A 20880-nucleotide genomic window follows, 5' to 3' on the forward strand; every position below is an offset into this window, starting at 1 on the left:
CCGTCCCTGCTTTCCCCCCTCCCCGCCTTCCCCCCTCCCCGCCTTCCCCCCTCCCCGCCTTCCCCCCTCCCTGCCTTCCCCCCTCCCCGCCTTCCCCCCTCCCTGCCTTCCCCCCTCCCCCCTCCCCGCCTTCCCCCCTTCCCCCCTCCCCGCCTTTCCCCCCTCCCTGCCTTCCCCCCTCCCTGCCCTGATTGAGTCTCTGGCCCGACCTCATCCTGCTAAACCGCTGCACTCGTTACTTTAGGACTTTCATGCCAGATTGACTTGTGTTTTGCTGCTGATATGGTGATTCTGCCTTCTCTTCGGAAACAATCTCCTGTTATGATGGATTTTTCTGGGCTGGATTGAGAGGCTTGGCCCGGTTTTCATATTAGCATTGCAGCTGGGAAGCTGGGCAATGTTTTCTGACCAATCTCACTGTCCTTTCCTCAATCCCCCTCCTCTCTGTCTTTTACTCCATCCATCCCTCCTCTCTGTCTTTCACTCCATCCACCCTCCTCTCTGTCTTTCACTCCATCCATCCCTCCTCTCTGTCTTTCACTCCATCCACCCTCCTCTCTGTCGTTTACTCCATCCACCCTCCTCTCTGTCTTTTACTCCATCCACCCTCCTCTCTGACTTTCACTCCATCCACCCTCCTCTCTGTCTTTCACTCCATCCATCCCTCCTCTCTGTCTTTGACTCCAGCCATCCCTCCTCTCTGTCTTTCACTACATCCATCCCTCCTCTCTGTCTTTTACTCCATCCGTCCCTCCTCTCTCTTTCACTCCATCCATCCATCCCTCCTCTCTGTCTTTTACTCCATCCATCCCTCCTCTCTCTTTCACTCCATCCATCCATCCCTGCTCTCTGTCGTTTACTCCATCCATCCCTCCTCTCTGTCTTTCACTCCATCCATCCATCCATCCCTCCTTTCTGTCGTTTACTCCATCCATCCCTCCTCTCTCTTTCACTCCATCCATCCCTCCTCTCTCTTTCACTCCATCCATCCTCTCTTTGTCTTTCACTCCATCCATCCATCCATCCCTCCTCTCTGTCGTTTACTCCATCCATCCCTCCTCTCTGTCTTTTACTCCATCCATCCCTCCTCTCTGTCTTTTACTCCATCCATCCATCCCTCCTCTCTGTCGTTTACTCCATCCATCCCTCCTCTCTGTCGTATACTCCATCCATCCCTCCTCTCTGTCTTTTACTCCATCCATCCCTCCTCTCTGTATTTCACTCCATCCATCCTCTCTCTGTCTTTCACTCCATCCATCCATCCCTCCTCTCTGTCGTTTACTCCATCCATTCCTCCTCTCTGTCTTTTACTCCATCCATCCCTCCTCTCTGTCTTTCACTCCATCCATCCCTCCTCTCTGTCTTTTACTCCATCCATCTCTCCTCTCTGTCTTTCACTCCATCCATCCCTCCTCTCTGTCTTTTACTCCATCCATCTCTCCTCTCTGTCTTTTACTACATCCACCCTCCTCTCTGTCTTTTACTCCATCCATCTCTCCTCTCTGTCGTTTACTCCACCCACCCCTCCTCTCTGTCTTTCACTACATCCATCCCTCCTCTCTGTCTTTTACTCCATCCATCCCTCCTCTCTGTCCTTTACTCCATCCATCCCTCCTTTCTGTCTTTTACTCCATCCATCCCTCCTCTCTGTCTTTTACTCCATCCATCCCTCCTCTCTGTCTTTTACTCCATCCACCCCTCCTCTCTGTCTTTCACTACATTCATCCATCCTCTCTCTCTTTCACTACATCCACACCTCCTCTCTGTCTTTTACTCCATCCATCCCTCCTCTGTCTTTTACTCCATCCATCCCTCCTCTCTGTCTTTCACTACATCTATCCCTCCTCTCTGTCTTTTACTCCATCCATCCTTCCTCTCTGTCTTTTACTCCATCCACCCCTCCTCTCTGTCTTTCACTCCATCCCCCTCCTCTCTGTCTTTTTCTCCATCCATCCCTCCTCTCTGTCTTTTACTACATCCATCTCTCCTCTCTGTCGTTTACTCCATCCATCCCTCCTCTCTGTCTTTTACTCCATCCATCCCTCCTCTCTGTCTTTTACTCCATCCATCCCTCCTCTCTCTCTTTCACTACATCCACCCCTCCTCTCTGTCTTTTACTCCATCCATCCCTCCTCTCTGTCTTTTACTCCATCCATCCCTCCACCTCTGTCTTTCACTCCATCCCCCTCCTCTCTCTTTCACTCCATCCATCCATCCATCCCTCCTCTCTGTCTTTCACTACATCCATCCCTCCTCTCTGTCTTTTACTCCATCCATCCCTCCACCTCTGTCTTTCACTCCATCCCCCTCCTCTCTGTCTTTCACTCCATCCCCCTCCTCTCTGTCCTTTACTCCATCCATCCCTCCTCTCTGTCTTTTACTCCATCCATCCCTCCTCTCTGTCTTTTACTCCATCCATCCCTCCTCTCTGTCTTTTACTCCATCCATCCCTCCTCTCTGTCTTTCACTCCATCCATCTCTCCTCTCTGTCGTTTACTCCATCCATCCATCCTCTCTGTCTTTTACTCCATCCATCCCTCCTCTCTGTCGTTTACTCCATCCATCCCTCCTCTCTGTCGTTTACTCCATCCATCCCTCCTCTCTGTCTTTTACTCCATCCATCCTCTCTGTCTTTCACTCCATCCATCCCTCCTCTCTGTCTTTCACTCCATCCATCCCTCCTCTCTGTCTTTTACTCCATCCCCCTCCTCTCTGTCTTTTACTCCATCCATCCCTCCTCTCTGTCTTTTACTCCATCCATCCCTCCTCTCTGTCTTTTACTCCATCCATCTCTCCTCTCTGTCGTTTACTCCACCCACCCCTCCTCTCTGTCTTTCACTCCATCCATTCCTCCTCTCTGTCTTTTACTCCATCCATCCATCCCTCCTCTCTGTCTTTCACTCCATCCATCCCTCCTCTCTGTCTTTTACTCCATCCATCTCTCCTCTCTGTCTTTCACTCCATCCATCCCTCCTCTCTGTCTTTTACTCCATCCATCTCTCCTCTCTGTCTTTTACTACATCCACCCTCCTCTCTGTCTTTTACTCCATCCATCTCTCCTCTCTGTCGTTTACTCCACCCACCCCTCCTCTCTGTCTTTCACTACATCCATCCCTCCTCTCTGTCTTTTACTCCATCCATCCCTCCTCTCTGTCCTTTACTCCATCCATCCCTCCTCTCTGTCTTTTACTCCATCCATCCCTCCTCTCTGTCTTTTACTCCATCCATCCCTCCTCTCTGTCTTTTACTCCATCCACCCCTCCTCTCTGTCTTTCACTACATTCATCCATCCTCTCTCTCTTTCACTACATCCACCCCTCCTCTCTGTCTTTTACTCCATCCATCCCTCCTCTGTCTTTTACTCCATCCATCCCTCCTCTCTGTCTTTCACTACATCTATCCCTCCTCTCTGTCTTTTACTCCATCCATCCTTCCTCTCTGTCTTTTACTCCATCCACCCCTCCTCTCTGTCTTTCACTCCATCCCCCTCCTCTCTGTCTTTTTCTCCATCCATCCCTCCTCTCTGTCTTTTACTACATCCATCTCTCCTCTCTGTCGTTTACTCCATCCATCCCTCCTCTCTGTCTTTTACTCCATCCATCCCTCCTCTCTGTCTTTTACTCCATCCATCCCTCCTCTCTCTCTTTCACTACATCCACCCCTCCTCTCTGTCTTTTACTCCATCCATCCCTCCTCTCTGTCTTTTACTCCATCCATCCCTCCACCTCTGTCTCTCACTCCATCCCCCTCCTCTCTCTTTCACTCCATCCATCCATCCATCCCTCCTCTCTGTCTTTCACTACATCCATCCCTCCTCTCTGTCTTTTACTCCATCCATCCCTCCACCTCTGTCTTTCACTCCATCCCCCTCCTCTCTGTCTTTCACTCCATCCCCCTCCTCTCTGTCCTTTACTCCATCCATCCCTCCTCTCTGTCTTTTACTCCATCCATCCCTCCTCTCTGTCTTTTACTCCATCCATCCCTCCTCTCTGTCTTTTACTCCATCCATCCCTCCTCTCTGTCTTTCACTCCATCCATCTCTCCTCTCTGTCGTTTACTCCATCCATCCATCCTCTCTGTCTTTTACTCCATCCATCCCTCCTCTCTGTCGTTTACTCCATCCATCCCTCCTCTCTGTCGTTTACTCCATCCATCCCTCCTCTCTGTCTTTTACTCCATCCATCCTCTCTGTCTTTCACTCCATCCATCCCTCCTCTCTGTCTTTCACTCCATCCATCCCTCCTCTCTGTCTTTTACTCCATCCCCCTCCTCTCTGTCTTTTACTCCATCCATCCCTCCTCTCTGTCTTTTACTCCATCCATCCCTCCTCTCTGTCTTTCACTCCATCCCCCTCCTCTCTGTCCTTTACTCCATCCATCCCTCCTCTCTGTCTTTTACTCCATCCATCCCTCCTCTCTGTCTTTCACTCCATCCATCTCTCCTCTCTGTCGTTTACTCCATCCATCCCTCCTCTCTGTCTTTTACTACATCCATCCCTCCTCTCTGTCTTTTACTCCATCCATCCTCTCTCTTTCACTCCATCCATCCCTCCTCTCTGTCTTTCACTCCATCCATCCCTCCTCTCTGTCTTTTACTCCATCCATCCATCCTCTCTCTTTCACTACAACCATCCCTCCTCTCTGTCTTTTACTCCATCCACCCCTCCCCTCTGTCTTTCACTACATCTATCCCTCCTCTCTGTCCTTTACTCCATCCATCCATCCTCTCTGTCTTTTACTCCATCCATCCCTCCTCTCTGTCTTTTACTCCATCCACCCCTCCTCTCTGTCTTTTACTCCATCCATCCATCCTCTCTGTCTTTTACTCCATCCATCCCTCCTCTCTGTCTTTTACTCCATCCATCCCTCCTCTCTGTCTTTTACTCCATCCATCCATCCTCTCTGTCTTTTACTCCATCCATCCCTCCTCTCTGTCTTTTACTCCATCCATCCATCCTCTCTGTCTTTTACTCCATCCATCCCTCCTCTCTGTCTTTTACTCCATCCATCCATCCTCTCTGTCTTTTACTCCATCCATCCATCCTCTCTCTTTCACTCCATCCATCCCACCTCTCTGTCTTTCACTCCATCCATCCATCCTCTCTGTCTTTTACTCCATCCATCCCTCCTCTCTGTCTTTCACTCCATCCATCCATCCTCTCTGTCTTTCACTACATCCATCCCTCCTCTCTGTCTTTTACTCCATCCACCCCTCCTCTCTGTCTTTCACTACATCCATCCCTCCTCTCTGTCTTTTACTCCATCCATCCCTCCACCTCTGTCTTTCACTCCATCCCCCTCCTCTCTGTCTTTTACTCCATCCATCCTCTCTCTCTTTCACTCCATCCATCCCTCCTCTCTGTCTTTCACTACATCCACCCCTCCTCTCTGTCTTTTACTCCATCCATCCATCCCTCCTCTCTCTCTTTTACTCCACCCATCCCTCCTCTCTGTCTTTCACTACATCCATCCCTCCTCTCTGTCTTTTACTCCACCCATCCCTCCTCTCTGTCTTTCAATACATCCATCCCTCCTCTCTGTCTTTTACTCCATCCATCCTCTCTCTCTTTCTCTCCATCCATCCCTCCTCTCTCTTTCACTCCATCCATCCATCCCTCCTCTCTGTCTTTTACTCCATCCATCCATCCTCTCTGTCTTTTACTCCATCCATCCCTCCTCTCTGTCTTTCACTACATCCATCCCTCCTCTCTATCTTTTACTCCATCCATCCATCCTCTCTCTCTTTCACTCCATCCATCCATCCATCCATCCATCCATCCATCCATCCATCCTCTCTCTCTTTCACTCCATCCATCCATCCATCCCTCCTTTCTCTCTTTCACTCCATCTATCCCTCCTTCACTCCAGAAGCCTGTGAATTGCCACCAGAGTAGTGTGAGGTGAACATGATTTGAACTATTAGTTCACTCTCTGTAAGCCTTGTAGAATCATTCTAAATAGAAGTCCTATCTTGTTGAAGTATCTGGCTAAACCTGTTGTCATCTGCCAAAGGGCTTGGCAGTATAACATATTTGACTATATACCTGTATTGATGCATGGACAAGTTTGGGTTTTTACTTTACCTTCTATAATGGAATTTCATGTTTGGTTTGTTAAATGTGATATGCTACTCTGCCTTGTGTACCGTCCATTTTTATAGTTTACTCCGCAACCTGAGTCGTCTGTCTCTGCTCTCTCTCACTCACGCCAGACCTAGCCCCGCCCCCTGTCACACAAGGAGCACAGTTATTAATTGAGCAGATGGAGCAGCTGCACCCCCACTTTCAAAATAGGGGTGCACCCCCACTTTTTTACCAGAGAATTATCATGATCCATTGGGTCATTTGTCATTGTCTGTATTAAAATAGATATGTCCAATTTCTATATGATATAATGAACAGATTGCATTTTGCACCCTCTCCCTCGTGGCCTCAAGATGAATGGTGTTGACCACAGGAAAGTTTTGCTTTGCTCCGTGTGTCACCATTGTGGTTCAGTGCATTTACAAAGCACTAGTTGCAATGACAAGGCCCCTGCAAAAGAAAACGGTTTATCAATTTTGTTGTGCTGTTGTTACTGTTTGTATTGTTGTATTCATGTCTGATGCACTCGGGGTGTTTTTCCATATCATTTGAGCAGTGTACACCAGGACACATTGCCTGTTAGAACCACAATGAGCACGTCTGATTAGGCTTCACTGTAAGGCAGACTAACTCTGAGTAGCCTTCCATCAGCCTACGAAAGTTTACACCTTTGCAGAAAGCTGCATGTTCGGCCGCTCGCAAGTAGATACTGAGAAATAATCACTAGGCCTAATATTATATGACTCAATCTGTGAAATACATTTGATCCCTGTCACGTGTGTTCCCTCTCCGGCCTCTAGGTCATCAAGCTGCTCGTTATGGAGCACACCTGTCGCCATTGTTACGCGCACCTGCGCGTCATCAGACTCACCTGGACTCCATCACCTCCCTGATTACCTTCCCTATATACAGTGGGCTCCAAAATTACTGGCACATAAACTGGCAATGCACAAACAATACTTAAAAAAAATAAACAATATAATTATGGAGATAAACTCAAAATGCCAACATGTGAGAAATACTGTACTTTATTAATGTTTCAATGGAACCAACCAAAATCATACAATTATTTAATACAAAATACATTTCACCAAAATCAAGGTTTCATAATTATTGGCACTCCTCATTTAGTACTTAGTGCCACCACCTCTGGTAAGGATAACAGCATGGAGGCTTTTCCTGTAATGTTTGACAAGGTTAAGGAACACATTTGGAGGGAATTTGGACCATTCCTCTATGCAGGTCCTTTCAAGAGCCTTCACATTCTTGGGTTTGCGCTTATCAACTGCCCTCTTCCACTCAGCCCACAGGTTTTTGATTGGATCGAGTTCCAGCGACTGAGATGGCCATGGTAGAACATTGATTTTGTTGTCACAGAACCATTTCTGTGTGGATCTTGAGGTATGTTTTGGGTAATTGTCTTGTTGGAAAGTCCACATACGGCCAAGTCCCAGCCTTCTGGCAGAGGCAACCAGATTGTCTGATACTTGGTTGAATTCATTATGCCATCAATCTTCACCAGCGCCCCTGGAACTCTGGAATTAAAACAGCCCCAAAACATCACAGACCCACCACCATATTTCACGTGAGCATGAGGTGCCTCTCCTTGTATGCATCTCTGTTTCACCGTGGGTATGAGGTGCCTCTCCTTGTATGCATCTCTGTTTCACCGTGGGTATGAGGTGCCTCTCCTTGTATGCATCTCTGTTTCGACGCCAAACATGCCGATGTTGTATCTGACCAAAACGTTCAATTTTGGTCTCATCTGACCAGGGCACCTTCTTCCAATCATAATTTAAATGACGTTTTGCAAACTCGATGTGCTTGTGTCTGTGTCTTGGTGTCAGAAAGGGCTTTCTTCTGGAAACCCTTCCAAAGAGCCTGTGGTTGTGGAGGTGGTGTCTGATTGTGCTTTTTGAAACCTGGTGACCCCAAGATGCCACCAAGGCCTGCAATTCTTTCACAGTGATTCTTGTGGATTTTGTTACTTCTCTCACGATCATCCTCCCTATCCTAGGGGGCAAAATGCTTTTGCGTCCTCTACCTGTGAGGTTTTTGACTGTTCCATATCTTTTGAATTTTTAAATAATTGCCCTGACAGTGCTCAGTGGTATATTCAATAGTTTGTGGATCTTCTTGTAGCCATTAGCAGATTTATGAAGGTCTACGAACATCTGTCTCTTTTGAACTGCCAGTTCATTTCTTTTCTTCATGGTGTTGGATGACAAAAGGATATTGCATGTGTGTTACCTCATTTTTATACCCTAGTGAAACAGGAAGTGATGTAATGGCTCAATATACTTCATTAACACGTAGATAAACTTAAATAAGTGGAATTTAATTCCTTGTTTAATTTTGGTAGATGTACAATAACATTTAAGGGTGCCAATAATTGTGAAACCTTGATTTGGAGGACATGGATTTTTAATGAATTAAATCAATACATTATTTTGTTGGGTTCAATAATTACATTTTGTTTTTCTTACTGTCTGCAAACAGCTGGTTTGTATTTTTCTAGCAAGTTGTGGCTAAATCGTGTTAGCTGCTAATCGCTAGTTAGCTGGCTAGCTAGCTAGATCAAAAATGTACTATGTCAGTGCAAACATAGCTAGAGCTAAGACAGCATCTTCTTAATCAAAGCGGAAAAGGCAAAGCATGAATATGTTAGCTACATGAAGTAGCTAAGAGAAAACATTTGAATGTAGCCAAAGATTATAGGGTCCCCTATGAAACACCGACCAAAACTTCGGTCCTACCCTGTCACAATAACTTAAAGAAATTACAGGTCAGTGAGAGCCAGAAATCTTGCTTGTTTGTAGGTGACCAAATACTTATTTTCCACCATCATTTGCAAATAAATGCATTAAAAATCCTACAATGTGATTTTCTGGATTTTTTTTCTAATTTTGTCTGTCATAGTTGAAGTGTACCTATGATGAACATTACAGGCCTCTCTCATCTTTTTAAGTGGGAGAACATGCACAATTGGTGGCTGACTGAATACTTTTTTGCCCCACTGTTTATGTTTCACTGAATACACAAAGCTGTAGCCTTAATGTTTATACTGTTGCTTGGGAGTGCATACTGTATGTGTGTGCATACATAAGTGTGTTTGCATATCTGTGAAACATCGATAGAACAGGATGGATAGACATCTCTGCTACAGGTAACTCATCAGGCTGGCAATAAAATCAGTTTTAAAAACAGATAAAACAACACCTCAAGGAACAACGCGGACTGTGAAGAGACACACACACACACACACACTATTCTTAATATGATTAATTTCTTTATTTTCTGTTTTTTGTTCTTTTTTAAATTGGCCATATTGTTCTTTAGTCATAGTGTTCTTAGTTTACATTTGTGCTGCTGTTCCTGCACATTAGTGTGGTGTATCTTGTCATGTTCTATGTTTTGTGTGGACCGAGGGAAGAATAGCTGCTGCTTCTTCAATAGCTAATGGGGATCCAAATAAAATCATAGAAATGATAAATCATATGCGGTGTGTTCCTGGTGCTGCCTGTGGCTTGCCTCTCTCACACAGACTCCGATGTGACCTCCATGTTAAAGATGCAGTGTGTATAAATTTGCTTAAGTATGAGGCCCCAGTTTTGTGGCCGGTGCTGTAATTGATATGCCACAAGCAATAAATCAGTGTTGGCGCTATGGCTCAGGGGCCATTATCCGAGGAGGCAGGTTGAGCCGAGCCCAGCCGAGCCGTCCGTCCGTCCACAACATAACCTGCCTCAGTCTTCCTCTGGTAACCATTCTGCTCTGCTCTCTGCAGCCAAACCCATTGATGAATTTATTCTGCCTTGCATTTCCTCTAAATCAAATCAAATCAAATCAAATTTTATTTGTCACATACACATGGTTAGCAGATGTTAATGCGAGTATAGCGAAATGCGTGTCCTTCTAGTTCCGACAATGCAGTAATAACCAACAAGTAATCTAACTAACAATTCTAAAACTACTGTCTTGTACACAGTGTAAGGGGATAAAGAATATGTACATAAGGATATATGAATGAGTGATGGTACAGAGCAGCATAGGCAAGATACAGTAGATGGTATCGAGTACAGTATATACATATGAGATGAGTATGTAAACAAAGTGGCATAGTTAAAGTGGCTAGTGATACATGTATTACATAAGGATACAGTCGATGATATAGAGTACAGTATATACGTATGCATATGAGATGAATAATGTAGGGTAAGTAACATTATATAAGGTAGCATTGTTTAAAGTGGCTAGTGATATATTTACATCATTTCCCATCAATTCCCATTATTAAAGTGGCTGGAGTTGAGTCAGTGTCAGTGTGTTGGCAGCAGCCACTCAATGTTAGTGGTGGCTGTTTAACAGTCTGATGGCCTTGAGATAGAAGCTGTTTTTCAGTCTCTCGGTCCCAGCTTTGATGCACCTGTACTGACCTCGCCTTCTGGATGATAGCGGGGTGAACAGGCAGTGGCTCGGGTGGTTGATGTCCTTGATGATCTTTATGGCCTTCCTGTGACATCGGGTGGTGTAGGTGTCCTGGAGGGCAGGTAGTTTGCCCCCGGTGATGCGTTGTGCAGACCTCACTACCCTCTGGAGAGCCTTACGGTTGAGGGCGGAGCAGTTGCCGTACCAGGCGGTGATACAGCCCGCCAGGATGCTCTCGATTGTGCATCTGTAGAAGTTAGTGAGTGCTTTTGGTGACAAGCCGAATTTCTTCAGCCTCCTGAGGTTGAAGAGGCGCTGCTGCACCTTCTTCACAATGCTGTCTGTGTGAGTGGACCAATTCAGTTTGTCTGTGATGTGTATGCCGAGGAACTTAAAACTTGCTACCCTCTCCACTACTGTTCCATCGATGTGGATAGGGGGGTGTTCCCTCTGCTGTTTCCTGAAGTCCACAATCATCTCCTTAGTTTTGTTGACGTTGAGTGTGAGGTTATTTTCCTGACACCACACTCCGAGGGCCCTCACCTCTACCATGGACAGCCCTGTGAGTTCAGGTGCATTTCTGACTGACTGGCTGGCTGGCTGACTAAATAACTGACTGACTGGCTGGCTGGCTGACTAAATAACTGACTGACTGACTGGCTGGCTGACTGACTAAATAACTGACTGACTGACTGGCTGGCTGGCTGACTAAATAACTGACTGACTGACTGGCTGACTAAATAACTGACTGACTGGCTGGCTGGCTGACTAAATAACTGACTGACTGACTGGCTGGCTGACTGACTAAATAACTGACTGACTGGCTGGCTGGCTGACTAAATAACTGACTGACTGGCTGGCTGGCTAAATAACTGGCTGACTGACTGGCTGGCTAAATAACTGACTGGCTGGCTGGCTGGCTGACTAAATAACTGACTGACTGGCTGGCTGGCTAAATAACTGACTGACTGGCTGGCTGGCTGACTAAATAACTGACTGACTGGCTGACTTGCTGACTAAATAACTGACTGACTGGCTGACTTGCTAAGAGCAGCCATCATCAACATCCTCCGTCTCTCGGGGATGGAAAGGGAATTGTTTTGCCATAAAGAGTAACGACCACTCAGTTCCTATGCTGTTTTCTCCTTTTCCATCCCTCTTCCACTCAAACTTCTCTCTTCCGCCCTTTCTTCTACCTCTGTCTCTCATCCAGACCCTCTTGTTTCTCTTCAAACATCTTAATAGTAACATTGCTGTCGTTAATCTAATTCATATTCTAGCTAGCTGATCTCTTTGCAAGACATGAAACAGTTGCTTTTCACTCAATGTTTTCCAGCTGTTTTTTGTCCTAATTCAGTTAAAGCACTGACATATTCAGTTTTCAGATTCAATCACGGTTCAGGGACAAGGTCAAATTAGTTTAAGTGTGGCATTTTGACTGTTTATTTTTTTGTCACAGTGACAGAACGTTGTCATAGTTGTGCACCTGATAGATTCACCTGTGATATATATATAATATCATTTTGATGTCACCATTTACAGAGAAATATCTCAGACTAGTGCTCTCGAACCATTGCCTCTGTGTGTTGAGTCACAGATCTGTGATTATAATGGGTACGCATTCATGCTTGTGTGTGTGAATATGAGTGTATGCATGTGTGATCTGAAGCCTTTCATTGCTCTAATTTACATCAGTGAGTGTGGCTTGGCGTGGTGAATGAGCTGAGAGTTGAGACTACGGTGGGTTTTGTGACTCAAACACCAACGCCAGCCATCACACAGTGTGCCCATTGTCTTGATGGGCTGTAGAACAGTGGGTTCATATAGCAGATCGTGATGGCTGATGTAAGACAGGGACTGGGAGTTGAAAGCAGTTATTAACTGTCTGTCTGGGCCTGGAGTGTGAGAGAGAGGCTGAAGGGTGAAAGAGAGGGTTGAGAGAGAGAGGGAACGTAACAGGGTCTCCTAAAGCGGCCCCTTAAGGTCTGAGTGGTGCGGTCAACCTCTTTGTTTTGTTCTTCAAAGCTAAGTTACTGGAATTAATGTAGGTAATTAACAGGTCATTTATGGTAATCTATGGTATTGGTCATTTATACTTGAATAACTTTTAAAAAATATATATATATATTCATATATATTATTCATTTATTATACCTGTGTTCATATTGTGCATGAGTTTCTAGTGGATAGACAATATGGTTCAAGAGAAAATAGTTAACTTATCAACTAATCAGCAATGAAATTATTTCTATCAAATCGGCAACTCTTCCAACTACAGTATTCACTTTTTTCACATCTGCCACCAGTTGGGCACCAACATATTTACAACAAAGACATATTCACATAGTAAAATAAATAAAAGTGTATAAAAAATATATCAGATTAAACACCAATAATTTTCTTTAAGTTGATGGTTTATATTTAAGATAATGTTTTACAGTTTTGTCATTCTATTTTATATTGTAAAATCATAATATTTTATTATTTTATATATTTTACATCCGATAAGGGCCAGAGATAATTACAGACACCTGTGAAAATCTGAAGTACCCAAAAAGGCCACTAGTCATGTGAGAAAATAAAATAAAAACATGAAAGTTACCAGAATTCTGGTAGTTTACTGGAAAACTTCAAGTTACCAGTAATATACCCTCCCTTTGCAACCCTAGTTCTTCATTTCCAATGTAATATTTAATTTCTCATCCTGATACTTTTATAGTGTTCGCTTCATCTATTACACTTACTATTGTAGTGCAATAGAAAAATGAACGTGTATTCTTACGAAGTCTGCCCCTTCTATATTCAGGCCATACTGACAGCACTGAGAGTTCTCTATGTTTGAGTATAAAGGCACTTTACCTTTACCTAAGTCATTCTTTATTGTGATTGGGTGAACTTTCCTATCCCAGTACCCAGTAGGGGATGTCTTTCTAGCTGTATCTTGCATGTCCGCCTGCTCCAGTGCTGCAGGTGATGGTGATGATGCAGTGAGTGTGTGTAGAATATAAATGAGGACACACCATGATCTGTCAAATTAAATCAAAGTTTATTGGTCACGTGCACACGGTACAGTGAAATGCTTAATGCTTAATGGAGCCTAATGCTCTGTGTTGAGTTAGTGATAGCTCTGACTGGCAGCCTGACATGCTCATTAAATGTTGTATAGGATTCCCCTTAAAGCCCTACTGTAATTAATGAATGTTTATGTATTATGACAATTTTTTGCCCTCACCGCTCTGTGTGGCTGGCAGAGCTTTTAAAACCCTAGCCAATCGATATGGAGAGAGCGTTCCCTGGTCCTGTCTCCTAATGTATTTTTTTCCTTCTGTTCGCAGGGCTGGCGGCCGAGGCTCTGGGGACGATGTTATAGACGACAGAGCAGAGACACGGAGCCCAGAGGACGCCAGGCCAGAGCTACACCACCATCCCCTCCCTTCCTTCCTTCAGCCTGGTGTAGGACAGCCACAGCTTCAGTAGAGGAAGAAGAACACACACACACTCAGGAACCTCTCCTCACCTACCAGAGCCCAACATGATCTGCCACCCCACCCCATCCCTGGGAGGCCCTCTCCTACCCTTCCTCCTCCTGTTGTCAGGGGTGTTAGCCACCATTCCCAGCAACCTCAGGACATTCTCCCCTCCAGAGGGGGGGCTCACACACCTGGTGGTCCACAACAAGACAGGTGAGGTGTATCTGGGAGCCGTCAACTGGATCTTCAAGCTGTCCAGCAACCTGACCAAGCTACGCAACCACGTTACAGGCCCTGTGGTGGACAATGAGAAGTGTTACCCCCCTCCGGGTGTCCAATCCTGCCCCCATGAACTGGCCCAGACCAGTAACGTCAACAAGCTGCTGCTGCTGGACTACGGTCAGAACCGCCTGATCGCCTGTGGCAGCACCTCCCAAGGCATCTGCCAGTTCCTTCGGTTGGACGACCTGTTCAAGTTGGGTGAGCCGCACCACCGTAAGGAGCACTACCTGTCCAGCGTGGCCGAGGCTGGCACCATGTCTGGGGTAGTCATCGGTGGAGACGCGGCCGGGGGCGGGGGAGGGGCTGGCAAGCTGTTTGTGGGCACGCCCATCGACGGCAAGTCAGAGTACTTCCCCACGCTCTCCAGCCGCAAGCTGATGGCCAACGAGGAGAATGCCGACATGTTCAGCTTCGTCTACCAGGACGAGTTTGTGTCCTCGCAGCTCAAGATACCCTCGGACACGCTCTCCAAGTTCCCCGCCTTCGACATCTACTACATCTACGGCTTCAGCAGCGAGCAGTTTGTCTACTATCTGACCCTGCAGCTGGATACCCAGCTCACCTCGCCCGACGCCAGCGGGGAGCAGTTCTTCACCTCTAAGATCGTCCGTCTCTGCGTGGACGACCCCAAGTTCTACTCCTACGTGGAGTTCCCCATCGGCTGCACCAAGGACGGGGTGGAGTATCGTCTGGTGCAGGACGCCTACCTCAGCCGACCCGGGACCAAGCTGGCGCGATCGCTGGGCATCTCAGAGCAGGACGAGGTGCTGTTCACGGTGTTCGCCCAGGGCCAGAAGAACCGGGCCAAGCCCCCCAAGGAGTCAGCCCTGTGCCTGTTCACGCTGCGCCGCATCAAGGAGAAGATCAAGGAGCGTATCCAGTCCTGCTACAGGGGAGAGGGGAAACTGTCACTGCCCTGGCTGCTCAACAAGGAACTAGCCTGCATCAACTCAGTAAGTCCAACTTTCACTGTGTGTGAATGAATGATGGTTATTGTGATGATGAAGTGGACGTATTTTGGTAAAGCACCTCTTTCTGGGTGATGCTTCCATTTCTATCTTCCTAAATCCAGTGTGTGTGAGAGAGAGAGACTCCTTCCGGTCTGTCCCTGAGGACTGGAGCATATGTAGGGTAGGGAGTAGAGAGTAGAGAGAGCAGACATTCAGCCCTCCTGAGAGCTGCTGTCTGTGGGGGCCTACCCATCCCAGCTAGATCTCAATTAGACACACTCACTGACTCACACATCCACAACATTGGAGTTAGAACTCTATCCAAATAACTCAAGTCAATCAACTGAGTCACAGCGGAAGCAGCTAACCTCATAGGCCTTTTCAGATCGCAGACATATCTGTGGAGATGTCTGTCTTTTTTCTTCCTCTGACCCTCCCTCTATCCGCCCTTTCCTCCCCCTCTCTCCTCTCCCAGCATCCCACTCTATCCTCTCTCTCCTCCTGTCTCTTTATGGATGCGCCCACCTTAGCTGTGTGTTGCCACATCATTAGGCCGGTGTGTGGGATGTGCGGGCCGTCACTGTGTTTGCTGGGAGTCTTCCCGCTCTTCTGGCTCTAATTGATTTATATAGTCCTGAGGCTGTCGTCTGTGGCCTAGCATGTCACCCCTGTCCCCACGGGACTCCTGGCCTGGAGGCTGCAGGCTGGGGTTGGAGTCGGGGCTGGGGCAGAGGGAAGGTCGGCGCAGGGAGGGTGAGTGTGAGCATGCATGTTTGATGCCCTAATCACCCAGGCTAGGCATAAAGGCAGGCAGGCTTCCTCTCTTCCTCTCACAGGCCAGGGGAAATACACAGAACACAGGAATCTCCTGAGTTCTCCCGTGGCTTGAACATTGAACATGGGTCACTGTGGTAATGTTTACATGTAGAACACATCTGTACAGTATAAATACAGTATACATTATTTTTCCAGTCTATGACATTGCTCGTTCTGATATTTCTTAATTTCTTAATTTTTATTATGTGTCTATTTTTTATTGCTAGGTATTACTGCACTGTTAGAAACACAAGCATTTCGCTGCATCTGCGATAACATCTGCAAATTTGTGTACACAACCAATACAATTTAATTTAATTTTGATTTGGTAGTGTCAGTCTGCCATTTCTCATGTTGCAATCCTATATAGTCTCCCTGATATGTTTTCCTCTGCTAGGGCCAGGCTAGGGCACAAGGACAGATAGATGTGAGGTTAAATGATTGGTGTGAGATAGAAGTATTTTTCTAAAGCAGGGTTTAACAGTGCCTTGAAGCAGCTCTCGTCTCCCTGGGCCTGGCTCTGTGTCGTGGACATGGGTGGGGTATTCTCTCTCTGTGTCTTTCTTTTTCTCCCTCGCGCTCTCTCTCTCTCTCTCTCTCTCTCCCTTCCCCACCCCCTCACTTTCTCCCTCTCTCTCTCGATCCTACCACGGTCGTGGAGAGGAGAAGAGAGAGGAGTAGTGGGGGCGTCTTCTCTCTGTGATTGGTGCTTGGCAGACAGTGAGCAGACAGCTCTCTAGCTTGTATTAATGGTAATAACCGTGGCTATTCTAATGGCAGGCTGGGGGCAATCTACTGAGGTAACAACGGCATCATGCCTGACTGGAGCAGATGAAAGGATTACGCTCCCTCCCTCCGACGAGGCTCCTCCAGCGACACACACACACCACGCCGACGTCCCTTCGTCCAGCTCGTACATTATTCACTTGGACTGCGTCTGAAATGGCACCCTATTTCCTATGATGTGCATAAGTAGTGGTCAAAAGTAGTGCACTATGTCAGGAATAGGTTGCAATTTAAGAGGTAGCCCTGTCCTCACCGTCTGTTATTCAGTTGTGCTTGTTAACAATCCCCCTCAAATCAGAAGCCCCTCGGCCTCACTAACACCACACACAAGCAATTCATGTCACCTTCTCTCCGAAACCACAGTGGCTCAAAGCACGCACAGGATGCGCCAAAACAGCACTGGAATATCTATTGGAACAAATGCAATAGAAACAGGGACAGATAGAGGGACAGAGACAGGGAGAGAGGGAGGGAGAGGGAGAGAGAGATGGGGAGAGAGAGAGATGCACACAGAGGCGTATGACAGACAGGCAGGCAGGCAGGCAGAGTATGGCTGGTCAGACTGTACACTTGATGTCTCTCTTCTGCCCACCATGACTGAGTCACTATATAAGACTATGCATGATATTTAAATGTGATACAGTACATGATTGTCCTTTATTACCATCTGCTCTGGTGCTTGTGATCGATCAAGGGCATGTCATGGGGATATAACGATGATTTTATACAGCCAGACAGCCTCTCCAGGTCGTTAGCATGACCTTGGACTGTATTACTGTATTGATGATCAGAGCTCAGAGATGATTTTACACAAAGACATTTATACCTATAACGAGGGTCTTGACCACCATTTGAACTATCTGTCATGGATTCCGACATGTTTTGTCACTTCCAGTTGGAACATATCACTGATAGATTCATAATGAAGTCAGCTGAGAGAAGCTGCAGCTCAAACACACACAGTTTCAGCCTGTAGATCAGTACACTGACAGACAGATGACTAGAGTGTGAGGTTGCTGCCTGCTTGTCATGCGCTGTAATGACAGACGTAATATTGTCTCCGCTAATGACAGCTTGATATGGGCATCATGGCCGTCGCCATCTTGAAGGGAGCTATTCCAAAATGGCCCCAAGTGGCCGGCTGCTGATTTTATTAGCTCACTCAAACTCCTCCTCCTTTCCAGTTTATGGCCAGTCCATTGTAAAGAAGTACTTACAGTCTGAAAGTTACGGGTCACCTTTCTTGCCAGCTGCGGGCTCATTTGCAAAGCTGTGTATTGTGTCCATAAAGACAACAGTTTTAGCATTGCTAATGAGCCTTTCAGCATGTCCTCAAAATTCATAAAATAGCAAAATAGCAGCGGCAATGAACCAGCAAAGACTGCATTCTTTGGTGGTGTGTGGAGCTGTGTCACGTCTTCTTGGGCTGTGAAGGAGAAGCATTGGGATGCATAACAGCGTTCCTTCACTCTGTGTATAAACAAGACTCCCACCAAATGTGTCTTCATTGTCTGGGCCACTGAGGTCTAGTAAGAACTGGAGACTGCGTTCAATATGTCTGCCCGTTGTTTTCAAGGTAATCTACTCACGTTCGCACACGTCGATTCATGAACCGTCTATATCCGGTTTATACGGACCAACATCACATGCGGACCAGCACTTAGTGCACACAGGGAGCAGCGCGTGCGGCGACGACACCATCATGTCATCAGAAAACATGACTAGACATTGGATGTTTATAAAATGTTGCTACATTCGGCTATAAGTGATGAAGAAAGAATCTGCCCCAGCGACAAATTATTTGAATAATTGAATGGATGTTTTGTGCACAAAGGTGATGATTAATGTGTCTTCTAAGAAATGTTCTACTCTGACTTCTCTATGTGGCCGTCTGTAGAAACGGACTTTCTGGGCCAGGTGCCAGTTAAACTGCAGTACCGAAGCAAAACTGTAGGAGCAGTCAAAAACCGTACTTCTAGACCGAAACCCTGGCTCCTTGGTCTGGGCCAGGGAGAACATTTGAGGGAAAATAGCCTCCAATAACAAACAGAGAAGGGTTGAGAGAAAACCCTGGCCCATTCCTCTCTCCTCACGCTGAGTGCATAATTGTGTTTATTATTATGTATCAACGCTGATCACTTTGGTCGGGGATTGCAGGGCGGATGACTTGTTATTCTCTTTGACACTGTCTGATGGTTCAAAGACTTTCCTCTGTGCCAAAGCTGCTCCATTGTTTCCAGGTGTATTGTCTCGCTGTAAACCTCATCATGGTATTTCTCCATCCCACACCCCCCATGGATAGTGTCAGAACGTTTCAAGACCATATGCTCACTGGTTATACAGAGCCTTCACAAAGCATTCACACCCCTTGACTTTTTTTCAGAATTGTGTTGTTACAGTCTGAATTTAAAATGGATTTAATTGAGTTTTTTGTCATTGGCCTACACATAATACCCCATAATGTCAAAGTGGAATTATGCTTTTAGAATTGTTTACAAATTAATGAAAAATGAAAAGCCTAAATATCTTGAGTCTATAAATATTCAACCCCTTTGTTATGTCAAGTCACAAAATAAGTTGCATAGACTCATTATGTGTGCAAAAATAGTGTTTAACATGATTTCTGAATGACTACCTCCTCTCTGTACCCCACACATACAATTATCTGTAAGGTCCCTCAGTTGAGCAGTGAATTTCAAACATCGATTCAACCACAAAGACCAGGGAGGTTTTCCAATGTCTCGCAAAATTGGGCACCTTTTGGTAGATGGGGGGAAAGAAAAGCAGACCTTCAATATCACTTTGAGCATGGTGAAGTTATTAATTACATGTTGGATGATGTATCAATACACCCAGTCACTACAAAGATACAGGCGTCCATCCAAACTCCGGTCAGGGATTTCACCATGAGGACAATGGTGACTTTAAAACCGGTTACTGAGTGTATTGGCTGTGATAGGAACAAACTGACGATCAAACTCATCAACAACATTGTAGTTACTCCACAATACTAACCTAACTGACAGAGTGAAAAGAAGGAAGCCTGTACAGAATAAAAATATTCCAAAACATGCATGCTTGTTTGCAACAAGGCACTAAAGTAATACTGCAAATAATGTGTCAAATCAAATAACTTTGTTCTGAATACAATGTGTTATGTTTGGGGCAAATCCAATACAACACATCATTGATTACCACTCTTCATATTTTAAAGCATGGTGGTGGCTGCATCATGTTATGGGTATGCTTGTCATCAGCAAGTACTAGGGAGTTTTTCAGGATAAAAAATAAACAAATAGAGCTAAGCACAGGCAAACTCCTAGAGGACAGCCTGGTTCAGTCTGCTTTCCACCAGACACTGGGAGATGAATTCAACTTTCATCAGGACAATAACCTAAAACACAAGGCAAAATATACTCTGGAGTTGCTTACCAAGAAGACAGTGAATGTTCCTGAGTGGCAGTTTTGAATGAAATCTGCTAGAGAATATATGGCAAGACTTGAAAATGGTTGTCTAGCAATGATTAACAACCAATTTGATAGAGCTTGAAGAATTCTGAAAATAATAATGAGCAAATATTGTACAATCCAGGTGTGCAAAACTCTTAGATACTTACCCAGAAAAACTCACAGCTGTAATCGCTGCCAAAGGTGATTCTAACATGTATTTACTCAGCGGTGTGACTACTTATGTAAATTACATAGTTCTGTATTTCATTTTCAATACATTTGCAAACCTTTCTAACAGCATTTTCACTTTGTCATTATGTGTAGATGGGTGAAAAAATAAATATTTATTCCATTTAGAATTCAGGCTGTAACACAACAAAATGTGGAATAAGTCAAGTGGTATGTATACTTTCTGAAGGCTCTGTATGTTCTCAGTTCAAGTGCCCCTGTCTTTAGCATGCTAGCCAACCATAGCCCCCACCCCAGTGCCAGGGTTAGGCAGCCTTACCATGGTATCCAAGGAAAGGCCAACCATAGCCCCCACCCAGTGCCAGGGTTAGGCAGCCTTACCATGGTATCCAAGGAAAGGCCAACCATAGCCCCCAGTGCCAGGGTT

General features: G+C 45.8%; 1 protein-coding gene across 2 annotated transcripts in view; it reads left to right on the forward strand.

Moving 5' to 3' along the window:
* The window catches only part of LOC139368642 (plexin-A1-like), a 304007-nt gene that overhangs the window by 23605 nt on the left and 259522 nt on the right, over nt 1–20880 (forward strand). For both annotated transcript variants that reach the window (XM_071107765.1, XM_071107766.1), the window contains exon 2: nt 13846–15215. In XM_071107765.1, the coding sequence (XP_070963866.1) occupies nt 14043–15215 (1173 nt within the window). In that variant the 5' untranslated portion in view covers nt 13846–14042. The remainder of the gene's footprint in view (nt 1–13845; nt 15216–20880) is intronic.

The sequence above is a fragment of the Oncorhynchus clarkii genome, chromosome 16, assembly GCF_045791955.1.
Source record: "Oncorhynchus clarkii lewisi isolate Uvic-CL-2024 chromosome 16, UVic_Ocla_1.0, whole genome shotgun sequence".
Lineage (NCBI taxonomy): Eukaryota > Metazoa > Chordata > Actinopteri > Salmoniformes > Salmonidae > Oncorhynchus > Oncorhynchus clarkii.